The sequence below is a fragment of the Juglans regia genome, chromosome 16 (assembly GCF_001411555.2).
Source record: "Juglans regia cultivar Chandler chromosome 16, Walnut 2.0, whole genome shotgun sequence".
Classification (NCBI taxonomy): domain Eukaryota; kingdom Viridiplantae; phylum Streptophyta; class Magnoliopsida; order Fagales; family Juglandaceae; genus Juglans; species Juglans regia.
Genome location: NC_049916.1, coordinates 16344729 through 16361879, shown reverse-complemented (window position 1 = coordinate 16361879; position 17151 = coordinate 16344729). Strand labels below are relative to the sequence as shown.

Here is a 17151-nt window from a genome sequence, read left to right as displayed (position 1 = left end):
TTTTCAAATTCTCATACAAAATATAATAAAAAATTAAATTTTTTCAAATCTCAAAATAATAATAATATTAAAAAATAATATTCTAACAATATTTTTTTTAACTTTTATCTAAAATCATATCATATCTCATCTCATCTCATCTCATTATCCAAACGGAAGCTTAATAGACTTTTACGGAACCTCCGAAAAAGAAAAGGAAAAATGATCGAAATTAATTTTGTTGATCACATGGATGTAGCAAATCATCTAGTTTGTTGTTTCCACTTTCTTCATAAACTCCAACAGAAACGTTGATATTTTGATAAATATTTCCACAATTAATTTGCTTTCTTTATCATACTATCGTGAAGAACTTATATTGTTATCCCTTAAGAAATCAGAAGATTTTGTAACTAAGCCTAATTATCCAAGCATTCCCTTTTAAGGTTATTGTTGAATTTCCACCATTTTTGCAAAGAATCTATGGGAATATATGTGGGCCAATATATCCTATTCATAATTGCATTTGCTAGACTTATGACCTAATAATTAGATTTATAGACTCAACTTCCTTTTCTTTTTTCTTTTTTTTTTTTTAACTTATACACTCAATTTCCTCATTATCTAATCAAGTCTATTTGTTTTGTTTGGATACTATAGGTAAATCTAAGTACCAACTTTTGGTTATTATCGCATATTAATCGGATTGATGTTGAATTTCCTTTTCCATAAACCTATTTCAGAATGATTAGTTTAATCATTCATTAAACTACTTCAATTAATTGTTAAATGATTTTTTATGAAAAATATTACTTGTATGTGTTTAGGAATTTATAATTCAACATGATACATTATTAGTTTAGGTCAAACTACCTCACTATAATGAATATTTCTTGTTATATAACTTCAACTTGTATTTTGTCAATGACCAAAAAGTTTTTACCTTTGCATTTTTAGTTTTATAGTGCATGTTCCCATTGGACCCCTAACGTACTAGGATGAGTTCTCAACCTTTGGCATGGAATTTGAATTGATTCTGATTAACATTTTAATAGTAGATACACTGAGTCTTTAATTGATGGTATTTTTAAAGCATGCAAATATTATCATATTGATAAAACGATCTTTCTATCATTAAGGAGAGAAAAGTTAGCAAGAGAACGTAGAGGTGCTACCTAGCCTTATCTACATGAGTGAGTAGCCACCCATTCCCCCCACTTGGATGGAGAGTCATTTTTGCCCCTCACACCCTGTCCCTACCTCCGTATACTCTCTAGCCCCATCCGTTAGATGGGCGAACGGGTGGCACAGTCCATTGGCTATATCTCTACCTCTATGCACCACTTTTTAAGCCTTCTTTTTATCCAGTAAAAAAAAACCATAGTCATGCACAAGGGGTGCACCATGGAACGTGACAAGGTAGAAATCAAACCACCAAAGGGATGGCCACCACCTCGATCTGGGCTGCCCAAAGGATTGGCCAACGATCGCGCCACATGGTGGCCCTTGGCGGCCACCCATAGGGCCACCCTCCACCCTCTACTAGGCGGGCACATTATCCGGCCTATATGCACCTTCATATCCACAACGTAGCAAGTCATTTGAGTTGAGGTGACAGATATGCTCTTTATTTCAGGTGAAAAAGATAATATTATATAACATGAGATATTTTGGCCATTTTAGATGCTATCTGTTTTGAGTGGAACGGATATTATCTATTGTACAACAATGGATATTTTGGCCCTATCTCATGTTTTACTAAATTAATACTGTCCATTTCAAGTGAAATGGAGAGGTTTTTTTTTTAATGGTTTTGTTTTGACCTGCACTTCAGAAAGAGATTTACATTGATTTGGAGTAATACATGATAAATTACATAGTTCTTTGTTTACATAGATTTGGAGTGATACATGAAAAATTACATAGTTCTTTGTGTTCAAGGTAATAGATTATCGAACAATCAGAAGTCAAAACTGCCGAGTGTCTGCCCAAGGACGGGACGGGTAAAACAGATGATCTGAAGGCGAACCCGCTCACATTATTATGATGTACGTTAGAACCTCACTCCTGCTGGCCAGTAACTCCACTGCATCTCCAAATTTCTAGCCACTCCCTGCAGATTTCTTCTCTTCCAGACATTGGGCTCCAACCAACTTGCATTTCGAATGAGAATGAACTTGTTGGTGAAGGAGATGCTCCAGTGGTAAACATTCATATGTGGAAATCCTTGCGATCAAGCTTTACACATGCAAGGAGTCAGTGGGTTCTCCCAGAGGTCATAGTTGGGAAATGTCTCTTCCGGCAATCCAGCCCGTGTCTGGTGGGTGACAACCACATCCTCCACGAAGGTCGCCCAGCCCACATACGGATCCCCAAAGGATTTAGCCATAAGCCCCTTGTCGGGTTTTATAGATTTCTGACGGTGACCCATGTATCTGCGTGCCCCGATTATCAGTTTAGCAAAGTTCCCTCCATGAGTCATCACAAACACATCAGATTTCAAGCAGACCAAGAAGTCGAGGGCTGCTAAGCTTGTCACATGCTTCCTGAAACCAACCAACTCCTCCTTAGTTGCTAACTCCTCTTTGGTAACCTGTAATGAATACTCAAGATGAGCCATATTATTTCAGATAAGGCAAATTGAAGAGAACTCAACAAGAATCTTCCCTTGTTCAATTCCATGAATTTCTTCCCATGCCCACGGAACCAGAAACACCTTTCTCTACCATGTCATATCATGCCTTAAAATTTCTCAATTTTTAATTTCTTTATAATCCAATAAATATACAATACTTCAGCTAATTTTTTCCACTATAAACTTTTAAAGTCTGAGAAGAGAAATTATCATTAGAAACTGGCAGCCATTGCCCCTGCCAAACGGGAGTGGGTGGGGTTGTGCAAAACAATTCCAAAAATGAAAAACCATTATGCGGCTGTGCTTTTTCAAAACAAGTTGTGGGGATAGCTTAAACAATATAATAATTAAAATTTACCAAATTCGGGAACATGTTCCTGAGGGGCGCCATCCTGTTATGCCCACCATAGACCTGCCCCGAAGCAACATAAATTTGAGTTTCCTTGGGATAGCCCATTCCCAGAAGAAGCACAGCCACTTCTCCAGGCTCAAGAGGGCATCGGCCTTCCTTCCGCTTCTGCAGGGCCAGTTGCCATAGGTGGGAACCATTCTGCACATCAAACTACCATATGGTGAGAAACATGTCACCGATGTTTCTATTAACTTCTACACAGAAACCTGACAAGGTAGTATCATTGCAGGTCACCTTATAACGTCGAGGCCATTCCTTCTTTCTATATTCCGCCATTATGGCTTTCTCCTCCCTTGTTCCCACAAAATCACAGAACGATAGGCCTACCATCCCTTTCTCAAACCGAAGATGAAGAGCCCTATTTGATGTAAATTGTTAGTACAGATGGATGCTAACAAGACCCAGAATATTTCAAAAAACTTTCACACACCAACTTCGCATACATATAAGGATTTGAACTGCCTGTACGGTTTCTCATCCTTGATGCCAGTAAATCAGCCATCTGCTCTATCTCGGGAAGAAATTTCAAAGCATGATAATTCACCCTGCACCTTAGCCTGTTGATTTCTGGAGGAACATTGTCATACCTGAACCCAGATGATTGGCATGTCATAACCATTCATTTATAAAGCCAAAATGTGACTGCAATACAACATATATTTGAAACAAAAAATCCATAACCTACCCAAGCCGATCAACAAAAGGTTTTAGTGCCATTATCTTCTTCTCCTTGAGTCGGGGCAGAACATTATCAATGTAAAATTGTGCTGGTGCATACTTTGGAATATTTTTTACTGTCCGTCTATAAAAAATAATGAAAATCTTAATAAATAACAGCTGTAACAAATTGGAATAAATAAATCTCAAGAAAATATGTGTTCTACTGGATCACAATTTTTGATCGGGTTCTACTGGATCACAAGTGATGGCATTCCAGTTTATAACACATTATATTAAGTGAAACCTTAAATAAACTATCCTGAAGTCATTTTTCACTTCCCTCTATTCTTGTCATAAAAAGTAGAATCAATTTCAATAAAAAGTTCAGAATTCAGAATGAACAATTTTGTCTAGGGACAAATCTCATAAGGTTAGTGCAAAGATGCGTACACAGAACATATACATAAAATCCACTTAACTATCAAAAGGAAAAAGGGATAAAAAAATACGGAAAGTTAAAACTAGAGATGGCTCTAGTAAACTATTAAAGACAACATTCTATAAATCCTGCAGCAGAAGAACATGTGATTATTGACTTTGGGTTATTGTGATTGTTAATGGCTCTAAACCAGAAACATATCAATCCATTAAACCTTATACTTGTGAAAAGCTCTGATTTGTCTGTAAACCACTTAGGGATATCACGGACAATTCGCACGTCATCCTTTAGGTAGTCAATGAAATGATCTACATCAAAGATGTCTTCAAATTTCCTGCATATATTTAAAAAGAAGAGTAAGGATAGGCGGTTCTCTTTTAAAAGAAAAAAGTTAACCGTGTAATACCAATGACCTCTAGCACAAACACAATAATGGGATGACGATGAGATTGTGAGTGCAGGACTGCGTACATGTACACTTTTCAATGAAAACACACCAACATCCAGCGCTCAATTGCAGAGGTAGTATCCATTGACCAAAACAAAATATGGGAATTTTCTCAAAATCAGTGTGCAACTAAGAAATGTACCATTGATAATAGAATGGAACCACTGTGCGAAAAGAAACAGTTTAGACAATAATTCAATTTAAACTTTAAAAGTTGGCAAAGTAAATTTCAGTAATTGAAACCAAATTGAATAAGCATTTTTGTTATGTATAAGAGTCAGAATTGAAATAAGAACTGTGATCTGCTCTAAACGTTTTCGATAAGTGTGATCTGCTCTAATGTGAATGCCTTAAAAATATCAATGAATAAGTCTCACTGAATTGAGGGTTCTGCTCTTGCAGCCCATACATCATGAATTGCCAAAGTTGGTGATATGGGAATGGGTGGTTGCGGCAGCATCGTGGCCAATGAGTGGTTCTGATGGGTGCAATGGAAATAGTGTCGATGGGAAGAATATTTTGAGGGTGTTGGCAAAAGGGCTGACAACAATGATGTCAGAAGCAGAAGATGTGGCATTTGATAGTTGGTACTAATAAACTCTTATAAAACAAAAGTGCTAGTGGAGTTGGAAATTTAATTGCTGGAGTGGTACTAGTAGCTGAGGATATTCTTGCAGTGGTGAGGATAATAACAGTGCAATTTTCTGAGCTGTAATTAGACCCAATTGAATTTAAGGACCCAATTAGATTCATCTGGATACTGAGTAATATAATCTAACTAATTATCTACTTTGCAAACATACTAAAAGGTAAATGATTACAAAGTAATTTCCTAATATTTTTTCATATATGAATGAATAAAAGATGACTAAATAGGCACCCTGATACAATTGTGCATTAATTCAGTGTATATCAAAAACATGGTCTGTCAAATTTCTTGCTTAGTTTTTTACAATGAACTTCACAAAACTAATATATAGCACAGTAAAGGCAGAGGCATAGACATAAACTATAAAAATCAGAGTATAGAACAGGGTTGGGAGAAAGTCAATGTCATTGCTGGTACTTCTGGTCTTTCTTTACTTTATTCAATTAAAAAAACATTCCAATCCCCAAAGTTCTTCAATGGTAAAATCATTATCAAATTCTTAAAGCTTATAAGAAAACACAATAGAATTACTTATCAAAAGTATCACTTTTGATCAATAAAATTTTGTTTACCGATCAAAAAAAAAAAAATTACTTATCAAAAAAAGAAAACACAATAGAACTGAAAATATTACAACAACAATTTCTCATGATAGAATGGAAGTGGGAACCACTAGTATCATCGATTATATTGTAGTGTTGTTTAAATATGCTAGTATACTGAATGAGCAAACAGGTTACAGCATTATATAACAGTCAAGATGTCTCACGTTTGGTCTTTCCAGATCTGGTCTTGCTTCAACACTGGCAAAATAAGGGTGGCATTCATTATTTTAGCCACAGCAACTGCATTGCATATCTGTACACAAGAAAGATTCACCAAGTGTAAATAGTTCTGAAATTATAAGCCGTTTCATATATAAACATAAAGCAATGTTTTCTTTTATATATATAAGTAAGAATAAAATCTTGTTAAAAGGAGAGAGTCATAGCCCAAGTACACAAAAAGTATACACAGAAGACATCTAGCATCATCGAGGGACTAGAAACGGATACAAGCAAATTGTGGAAACTATCCCAGTTACAATCAATGACTGAAGTCCAAGAAAAAAAAAAAAACATAAAGCAATTCTATAGAGAAGTCACTCAAAGAACCTCACCTAATACAAATGACAATTGTAGTGGGAAACATAACATCAAACTATCACCATGACTTGCAATCAAGGAATGAAAAAGTTTAATCTTCTTCAGAAATAACACTTCTGTTTAAGAACTGTATTAAACCATTCTGCTGGACTCCATTTACAAAGATATAAGATTCTGCGTAAGTAGTAGATTACCATAACACGCAAAACCAGTTTACGCATTAAAAATATCTATACCTCAGCAGGATACACAGACGATAGCCAAAAAAAATTTTTTGATAATGTCCCACTTCTTCCAAAATGATGTATATTAAAACTTGAATATAATCACAGTAAGGGGTAGTGGTGAAGCTTTTTCACAATGCAAGTCACAACTATAATTTTCTTTTTGATTGTTTGAACAAGTATTAATATACTTGGAATCTGTTAATTGCAGCAAAGTTAATTATTACATGTTGCTTTCTATTTCCTACTCTCAGTGCGAATTATAGATTTATTTGGGAAAAACAGTAACACGATGATCTTCCTTTTGCTTGCAAACCTTTGAACGTCTGCAATCAACTATTATTATATGATTCTTCTAAAACATTGTTTTGGTGTCTGTTCACCACATCATGATTTCAGATCCTGATAAATCGATTCTAAAATGTATAGACAAAGGAATTAATAGAAATCAAAATGCGGCTCTATATCCTCAAATGCACTTTGACCAAATACATAACAAGCAACGAAGCCAGTTCAACAATACATTGCTATGCCAGTTTGAAAGATAGCAAGCGATAGAAATTGAACTTAATTCATTAGTTTTGTGAGTGAGATCTGATTGCTCCATTTCATTAGTTAAGTTTAATGCAAGTAATCCCTCAAATCTTGACCAAGGTACAATGTCAATTTTTTTTTTTTTTTTTTTTTTATAAGTAATAAAAATTTTATTCATATGAATGAAATAGGCATAGCCTGTTTACACAGGAAGTATACAAAAGAAAACACCTAATTACATTCTAACTAAAGAAAGAAAGTCATGGACATTGTTTCCATCAAATACAATGGCTGAAAACCATAGCATTAAAGTGCGCATAAAGAAATTCTGAAACTCCTCCATTGTGCGTTCCCTATCTTCAAAATATCTCTCATTCCTCTTGGACCATGTGCACCACATGATACACAACGGAATCATCTTCCACACTGCCGCCACTTGGGGACAGCCTTGAAGCTCCTTCCAAGAAGCCAATAAATCCACCACCCGCAGAGGCATTACCCAAGTAATATCCATTCTTCGAAAGATCTCATTCCATAACCCCCTCGTGACCTCACAATGCAAAAGTAAGTGATCTACAGGTTCTCCCTTTTTTTGCACAAATAGCACCAATCCATCACTAATGATTCCCCTCTTTCTCAAATTGTTCATAGTCAAGATCTTCCCAAGAGCGGCAGTCCATACGAAGAAAGCTACCTTAGTAGGCACCTGTGATCTCCAAATCCTCTTCCATGGAAATGATACATGGCCTTGGGTTGACAAAATCTTGTAGTAGGTCCTGACTGTACATTTTTTACTACCATTAGCTCTCCATTGCAACCTATCCTCTTGAGCCGTAATATTTCCCATAGAATAGGGCAACCTGAGGAAATCAGATACAGCCTGCAGTTCCCAATCATGAATATTTCTATTAAAAAGAATATTCCACTAATAAGATCCATGGGAGAATACCCTCATATCTGCAACAAATGCCTCTCTGTTAGCTGCAATACTATAGAGTGCTGGAAATGCCCTGTATAAAGCGCACTCTCCACACCAAACATCATGCCAAAACCTGATTATGGAACCATCTCCCAACCACAAATCGTATGTGACTTTCGAAGCCCTACCAACCCTTCCTAATAAATTTCCATAAGCCCACACCATATCTCCCTCTTACTTCCTTAAAGCACCATCCTCCCCACCCACTCCCATGTCTAGAATCAATAATCTCCTTCCATAGTGTGTTCCCCTCTAAGTGGTACCTCCCTCCATAACCATTTACCCAATAAAACTTTATTGAACGGTCACAAATTGCATATCCCCAAGCCTCCATTCGAAATAGGAGAACAAACCTTGTTCCAGTTAACTAGATGCAATTTGGTTTCCTCCCCCCCCCCCCCCCCCACAAAAAGGCTAGGAATAATCTTTCAATTCTAGTCGCCACCCCTGCAAGCAAAGGAAAGAGTGAAAGGAAAAAAGTGGAGAGATTGGTTAATGAACTCTTAATTAAAGTAAGTCGACCCCCTTTCGATAGATACATCCATTTCCACCCAGCAAGCTTCCTTTCTACTTTCTCCACCACCCCATCCCAAATGGCTCGAGCCTTAAAATTGGTCCCCAGTGGAAGACCCAAATATTTCATAGGCAATGACGACACCTTGCAATCCAACAACCGCGCCAAGTTGTTAATAATAGGCACCGCACCCACCACAACCATCTCGGATTTACTAAGATTAACCTTAAGCCCCGACACCGCTTCAAAGCATAGCAAGAGAGCTCGCAGAGATTGAATCTGACCAGTATCCGCATCACAAAATAAGAGAGTATCATCTGCAAATAAGAGATGAGAGAGTGAAGTAGGACCATTTGTGCCATTACCCACTGAAAAACCGAATAAAAAACCTCTGCCAACAGCAGCCATCACCAACCGCCCCAGTGCCTCCATAACAATGACGAACAAGAGAGGAGACAAGGAATCCCCCTGCCTCAAACCACGTGAGCTGTTAAAGAACCCAGCAGGAGTACCATTAACTAATACTGAAAAGCGGACAGTAGATATACAACGGATCCAAGAAATCCACCTGTCACCAAAACCACACCTACCAAGCAAATAAAAAAGGAAATCCCAATTCACATGGTCATAAGTATTTTCCATGTCAAGCTTGCAAAGAATACCTAGGACGCCTTCCCGCAACCTATGATCCAAGCACTCGATGGCAATAAGCACCGGATCCAGAATCTGTCTCCCCCTAATGAAGGAATTTTGAGGCTTAGAAATAATATGTTTCATCACTGAGCTAAGCCTATTTGCCAGGACCTTGGAGATAATTTTGTAAACTCCACTCACTAGGCTTATGGGGCGAAAATCTTCAACTACCTTAGCCCCATTTTTCTTTGGAATAAGAGCAATAAATGTCGCATTGAGGCTTTTCTCAAATTTATGGAAGAATTCTACAAAAACCTGCATAATATCACATTTTACTACATCCCAACAAGCCTAGAAAAAACCTATCGAGAAACCATCTGGGCCCGGTGCCTTGTCCTTCGTCATGCTACTAATAACCAACCTTACACACCTCATCTTCCACAAATAACCTTTCCAACCCATTAGCACTTTGTGAATCAATAGACTCGAATGACAAGCCATCAAGTTTTGGCCTCAAGCATACCGGTTCTGAAAGGAGGTTCTCAAAATGCTGCACAATATGATTTTCCAAATCATCAGAGGATGAAAACACTTGGGTACCTGAGGAGTGACTCAATAGTGTTACTGCGTCAATGTGAATTCGCCACTTTATGGAAAAACTTCATACATTTATCACCCTCTTTTAGCCAAAGAGCCCTGGATTTTTGTCGCCACAAAATCTCTTCCATCAATAGCACATTCTCCAGATAAATTACAACCGTTCTTTTTCTAGCAAGGGCCTCCTCCAAGAGGTCTCCCGCCAATTCCCTGTTCTCCAAATCTTGTAGTTCCTCCATAAGAGTATTCTTTTGATTGTTAATGCTACCAAACACTTCCAAATTTCATTTCTTTAGATCTTGCTTCAAAGCTTTGAGCTTACAAGCTAGAATGAAACTAGGGTTGCCTATAATTATATAAGAGGACCCACCAAGAACACAACTTCTCTACAAAACCCTCTGCCGCTAACAACATATTTTCAACCTTGAATGGTCTGCATCTACCAATAATACCTCCACAGTCCAGAACAATAGGAAAATGGTCAGAGCACACACGGGGCAACCGTTTCTAAGAAAGTTCAGGAAAGTAAGCCTCCCACGACGGGGAGACAAGGAACATATCCAATCTCGACCATCCCAGACCATATGAACTCACCCCCGAGGAGAGGGAGATCCATAAGATCTAAATCAAATACAAACTCCGAGAACTCCTCCATAGCTGCCGAGTGGCGGTGAGTCCCCGAACGCTCACTGAGAAAGCGAACAATATTAAAATCTCCCTCCATGCACCACAACACCTCCCATAAATAAATAAGACCCACAAACTCCTCCCATAGTCGCCTCCTCTCATTATCCAAATTTCCCGCAAAGGCCCATTCTCATCCATCATTCGTATTTATAAAGTGACTAGCAACCGAAAAATTCCCAACACATTCATCAACCGACTCCACCACTCTTTTGTCCCACATTAAAAGACCCTGGACGCACCCAACAATGCCAAGTAAAACCACCCTACATATGGACACCCCCACAAGCTACGGATTATTCTTCTATCGACTACCCTCAACTTAGTTTCTTGAAAGCACACTACGTCCACTTTCCATGGCCTCAATAAAGATCTTATATGAAGACGTTTATTGCAATCATTCAGCCCCTTCACGCTCCATGATAATAACTTAGGCTTCATAGTTACAAAGAGTACCCCTCCCTTTCAGTCTATCTCTTCCACCACCCCCCCCCTTTTTTTCTTTAGCTTCATAGTTGATAGTGCAAGAAAGCCTTTGAAGTTCCCTGTCTCACTTCATGGTCGACTTTGAACGACTATTTTCAATAGCAATGAAAAGGGCTCTAAATTGATCCTCATAGCCTACACAAGAAATACCAAGAGCAAAATACATCTCCTCCACCTGCTTAAACATCCAATCTAATCCAAGTTAGGGGAAATTGTACATAAAGGAGCTGGTTCCTCCATCCCCTCAACAGAAGGCCCATTGTCTAGACTAGTCACTACCAAAGCCAAGTCTTGATCCCACAGCTGAGGTTGAAAATAAGTTTTCATGTCCATTAGCACCCCTTCAGAAAGTAAGACAGCCACCTGCAGAGGAGATGAGGCTACTACTGCCGTTGAGGACTCACCTAATTCCATCGGCCTGTTTTGTGGCTTCATCGGCCTGTTCTGTTGGGGAAAAAACAGAGAAACTGCTTCACACGGCACCTCCAGAGGAAATAGAATAGTCGCCGGCGGTGGAACAGGTGCCACGACTGCCGTTGAAAGCCAAGCAGCCTTAGTCGACCGAGTCTGTGGATGACCCAGCATGGTAAAGCCCGTGAGGTGGTGCATAAATTCACACCAGCTTCAGCATCTCCAACAATGGCTAATACAGTCACTGACTGTTGAATAGGGGGGACGACAGCTGTCAAAGGCCCAATAGCCTCAGTCGACCAAGTCTGTGCATGACCCAGCACGTCCATGTCACGTGAAGTAGTGCAGGAGATCACACCACCTTCAACGTTTCTGCCAGTCACATCGCCTGAGCCACCCCTTCGAACACCCTCTGACGGAGGTGCCACTACCTTCGCCGAAAACCCCAGAGCCTTTGCCGGCACCGGAGCAAGGCCCTCGCCGACCTCGATGCAAGCCACAGCTATGGGTGGAAGGGAAGCCCTGCACCTCCTCCACACAGGTCCCATGGGTCTGAATGCTAACCTAGCGGGCCTAGGCCCATTGGATGGGCCCTTTCCCTTAGCAGGCCCAGAAGAGGGACCAACTTCAGGCCCACACGGAAGTGCCTTGGACTCCTTACCCTTTGGCTGACCCTTGGGCTCCTGGCCCTTTAACTGCCCAATAACAAGCCCATTGCCCTAACCAGAAATCAAACACCACCCTTGATCCTCAACGCACCGTTTCAGCCAAATAATATTACCTTGCAGTTCCTCCATCTGCGTTTGCATATTAGACAATACTCACATGATAGTTTCCTTTTGAAGGCCAACAAATCTCTTGCCAACCTCCTCACGTCCCTGAGTACCGACCGAAACAATGCTACTGTTATCCCCACTAGCCACCCTCCTGTCCAACTAATGAAATATGTCCATAGACAGTGATATTTGGAGAGCCTCCTTATACGACTAAGGAGGTTTCAAAAGTGAAGCATCAACCGTCGTTGGTAGTGCCTGCCCACCGAAACGAGCAGCCTCCCTTAAGACCTCAACAAGTTTCCTCCATCCCCTCCCATCTCTGTCATCTAGGACAAAAATACAGTTACGACGCCCACCCCCTCGGTGCTCTTCCAATGCCATGAATGCACCTTGAAAATATGAGCACCTATGCACAATGAAGCCCCTGTCCCCTTCACGATGGCTAGCATAAAACCCCTTTCTCCTTGCATTCACGCCATCCTCCAGGACTCTGCAGAACCACCGTGCCGTGGCAAACTCCATTTTCATGCTTTTCACAAACTTCCACCGTCTCTCTGTAAGAATCAGCCATCGATCCTCCCCAGAAATCTCAAAAGATTTTAGTTCAATGGCAATGGTTTTCCCAAAAACCATTTCTCCTTCCAACCAATCACAACTCAAACTTTCAACCAATCATGAACACCATCCTGAACTAATTTCACTCGAAAAAGAATACTGAGAAAGAATGTGTACAGAGAGGATTTTCTCTCTAAACTTTCCCTCTAAAAACAATCAAGCTCCCTATACAATGTTAAATAATCATGTGCATATGTACTCCACAGACTAATGCTTATATTGATGCATATTGTTCACATTAATTTCTCAACACATGTTGAAGAACCATGAAATACACCACACCGTATATTGGAAGAGGGTGTAGATAATTAAGTGGTCACATGTGTAAGAGTGGTGTTGCATGTGTAAATCATTGATTGATTGATGTTGCATGTGTAAGAGTGGGGAATCCATTGGAAGTGGAACCCTAATTTTTGTGTGGTAACTTCGATTAAAGTGGATCCTAAAGGGTCTTTTTAGAAGTGAAAATTGAAAGGGATTTTTGGAATTGAAAATTGAAGGGTCTCTTATGCAACAAATGGTCATTTAAATAGTAGGGGCAGTGTAAGAGATATGAGTAAGTGAATAATCATAATGGAGGAAGTAGAAAAGTTGGTATTGTAATTAAGAGAATAATAAAATTAAGGAACCAATAAAATAGTAAAAAAAAATAAGGTGATTCGGAAAATGCGACGGCGGATTGATGGAGCGAAGGTAATGCTTCAGAAATTATATAGGTAATATATGTACTTGGGTTGCACCTTTTGCACTTTCTAATAAAGACTTATTACTTACTAAAAAAGCATCTGTAAATTTCTTGTTCGACAAGTAAATGTTTTTTTTTTATAGGTAAACAAATTTTATTAATCAAAGAATTAGGCAAAGCCCGATACAAATACAAGAAACATTGTGTGCCCTAATTAAGAAGGCACCAAAGAAACACAAGTAAATGTTAAAGTACTACTTTCGCTATGCCATGCAATAAATGTGCAGATTGAAAACAATAAAGAGGGAAAAGGAACTTTCTTAATTGGATTTCAATTGTCCAGAAAGAAAAGAAGTCATACAGCAATTCTTTGTTGATTCAGACCACCCTCAGCATGGATGAATATATAGCCTGCTGTTTCATTTTCAGATGGAAGATCTGCAAAGAGCCAAGAAAGTTGCTAGGATACAGAGGAATATAATGGAAAAGTAGAAGAGGAGCTAAACTTGATTAGAGTATCAGATGAAGGGAAGATAGAATAGCATCCAGATCTTTTCTACACAAGCGAATTAAGAAAAATTCGGGTTCAAATTAAATATTTCAGTCAACTCATCTCTTAACTCCGTGATCAGTCATAAAGACTCAACCTGTGCATAAAAGAAACATATCGTCCTAATGGCTTTTCAGTGTATAGGGCAAACAACATGCACACCAGATCTCCAACCTCAATAATCTCTCCAAAAGAAAAAGAACAGAAAAAGAAGAAGAAGAGAACATTCATTAGTTATGGCAGTCTATGAACCCCAGTAATACACTATGGCTCTACTTTCTCTTCCAAATATCCCACAACCCCCGGAACACTAGATAGCCCAACTTGATTATGATGGGTCCCACCCAAAGCGTACTGCATTTACTAGTCAATGAATGGACTGTAGATTTAACAGCAGATAAGAGAATGGCCCTATGAACTGGGATGATACCCAGCATATATTATTGAAGACAACTGAATCTTACTTGACATTCCACCATCACGGTGCTCCGCACAAGGCTTCCAGGATGTGGTGGCTGAGAATGGATTCTCCCAGAGTGAAGGAGATTCTTTGACCTAAAAATAGGAAATTATATATACATTTGGCACAAATCAACAAGCACATGTGAACTGAAGGAAAGAAATGACCAAAGAAGGTCCTTTAACTTACATGTGGGCAGTGAAGAACAATGCCATCTTTTCTACACAAGTAAGGAGCATTCTACAATAAGTTGAAAGGAGAATTAGGAATACAGATTATGAGTGCAAAGAACACATGTGAGAATGCTGGCACCTATTTATCCTCTACATGTTGGTAATTTCATATCACACATAATTCTTGGCCCTCATGACCTTTTCATCATATCAATGAGTGTATTTCGCTATCTATGAAAAATGGGTCAACAAGGAAAACTAAAGAGCAAATCAGACAGGAAACAATAGTGTGACAATAACCAAAACTAAATCATCCACAGCATTTTACCACATAAGACAATACATCTCATTTGAAGATGCACCAAAGCCCAAGCAAAAAAAAAAAGATGCATCAACATACATAACCCAAAACAAATCAAATAGGAATGTATATAATCATTTTGCAGTAACATCCACATTCGACTGTCATGCTTTAGAGACCAATCCAGTTTAGAAGGGTGATGCTAAAGAACTTATCAATCCAGATATTTTGAAGTCCAAAGCACCCTCAAATTACTAGAATAAATCCTAATCTCTTATTATTAAAATCATACGTAGTCAAAATTCAACATTACTCAGACTGTCTACTGAGAAAGCGTTTAAAACAACACCAGAAATAATAAGTAACAAACAATATAAAACCAGTAAATGGTGCCTAATTCAGTCGTTCTCCCCAGTGGAGTTCCATAGCCTATGTTTTCAAAATTTCTGAGTAACCAAACACGCACATAATAGAAGGAAAACCGAGAGTTCCAAATCAAAATCCCAAAATGCAGAGCACCAGGAGATAACATACTAACCAATCGGTTTACGATTGATAAAACTGAAATCAAACCAGCGAGGAGGAGGAGGAGGAGGAGTAAGACGAGGCAGATCCTGGAGTTGTGCGGAGAAAACCTAGCATCGTCGTTGAAGAAGGGGCATATGGAGTGGAAATGGTACCAGAACGGGCGGTCACGATCCTTGGAGGAGTAGCGATCGTGATCGTCGTCGTCGTTAGGCTGGCTATCGGGAATTAAAGGGGACAAGTCGCCATCGCGCTTCATCGGAGAGGAAGAACCTCGGCTCCCGATCGAGATTGAGTGCCTGAGCTCCACCATGGCTCGCGTCGGACAGAAAGCCGGCTCTGTATTTTGGTCTTTTGGCTTCATTATTTTGGGGTTTAAATTGGTTTTGTCACGTGACTGTCGTATCTTAGTAAATTTTATAAAAAACAAATTTATAGATGTTGAATAAAAAATTATAAAATTATTTTTATTATAAAATAAATCTAAAATATTATATAAAAATATTTAAATATATAAATTTCTTTTTATAAAAAATATTTTTTAGTTTTAAGAGTGATTTAAATTGAAAGATGAGTTAAAATTGTTTATGACTAATAGAATAAAATTTAAATTATTATTATATTTTATGTAAAAATTTATAAAAATTAAAAAAATTAAATTATTTATTATATTTGGTCTGAAAATTTAAAAAAATTATAGTAATAAGATAGAATAAATTGAAATAAATTTTAAATCTAAATGAGACCTTAAACTTCTCTTCATCTAATAGAAAGTTGCAACGCATGACATATCAATAGATGTCTAGTGATAACCTTATTAAAATTAAGAAAAATTTAAATATTAAAAATTAAGTTTGAAAAACAAAAAAATAGATAAAAATATTTATAAATATTAAATAATAAATATTTTTCTTTTCAAAAAGAAAAATAATTCTGGGGGAGACCACGTGAGAGAGGATCTCCTCCCCAAGCCACTACCGGGTGGCCGCAACCCCTAAACTACTGTAGGGGGCTCACCAACCAAGTCGCTACAGGCCCCACATGGGAAGAGCGGTCCCTTTCAGTCAAGATTTTGGCCCCACGTGGAGACGAAGAGGGGGAACCCCCTCAGTCAAGATTTTTTTTTTCTTTTAAATATTTTAATTATTTTAATTTTTTATAAATTATTAAATATTTAAAAATTTGTTTTTTCAAAATAACATTTAGGATTCTTCAAATATTTTTCATAATGTTCTAAATTTTCTAATCTTGTTTTAAATAATTATCTAGTTTTATTCTTATAATTTCAAGATAATTAGTTTTATTTATTTATTAGTATTTAAATTATTAACATTTTTTAGTTTTAATTTGTTTGTTTTAACAATTTTTCTATTTTAAGATTAGCATTTAAGTTTCATTTTTTATACCCCATTCTATTAATATTTTTGAAGTTTCTTTGAAATACTTTCAACATGTCTAAGTAATATTTGCCCTTTCTAAAATAATTATCTTAATTTTTTAAAATTGTTTAAATTTTTATTCTAATTCTTAGAGTGTTTGTGTTTACTATTTGTCAATAAAAACTTGTTTGGATTTAGAAATGAGTTGAGATGGTTTGTAAATAGTAGTGAGATTGTTGAGTTGAGATGAAATGAGAT

The 17151-nt window shown here is 37.8% G+C and overlaps 1 protein-coding gene across 1 annotated transcript; it reads right to left on the bottom strand.

Moving 5' to 3' along the window:
• Positions 1-1807: 1807 nt before the first annotated feature.
• On the bottom strand, positions 1808-15883 carry LOC108991511 (protein PECTIC ARABINOGALACTAN SYNTHESIS-RELATED-like). The gene is made up of 11 exons (XM_018965782.2): positions 15528-15883; positions 14705-14755; positions 14520-14610; positions 13867-13943; positions 5992-6080; positions 4340-4459; positions 3712-3828; positions 3470-3613; positions 3261-3384; positions 2973-3164; positions 1808-2572 (listed from the first exon to the last, which is right to left on the bottom strand). The coding sequence occupies exons 1-11, from the start codon at positions 15876-15878 to the stop codon at positions 2213-2215; spliced, it is 1716 nt and encodes a 571-aa protein (XP_018821327.1). The 5' UTR covers positions 15879-15883; the 3' UTR covers positions 1808-2212.
• Between the last annotated feature and the right edge of the window lie 1268 nt (positions 15884-17151).

Excerpts from the sequence above, each read along its gene's own strand:
- LOC108991511 (XM_018965782.2), bottom strand. The coding sequence starts at position 15,878 with ATGAAGCCAAAAGACCAAAATACAGAGCCGGCTTTCTGTCCGACGCGA. Across the intron at positions 6,081-13,866 it reads TGAATCAACAAAGAATTGCT|ATATGCAATGCAGTTGCTGT; the intron begins GTATGACTTCTT and ends TCTTGTGTACAG. Across the intron at positions 3,165-3,260 it reads AATGGCCTCGACGTTATAAG|AATGGTTCCCACCTATGGCA; the intron begins GTGACCTGCAAT and ends TTTGATGTGCAG.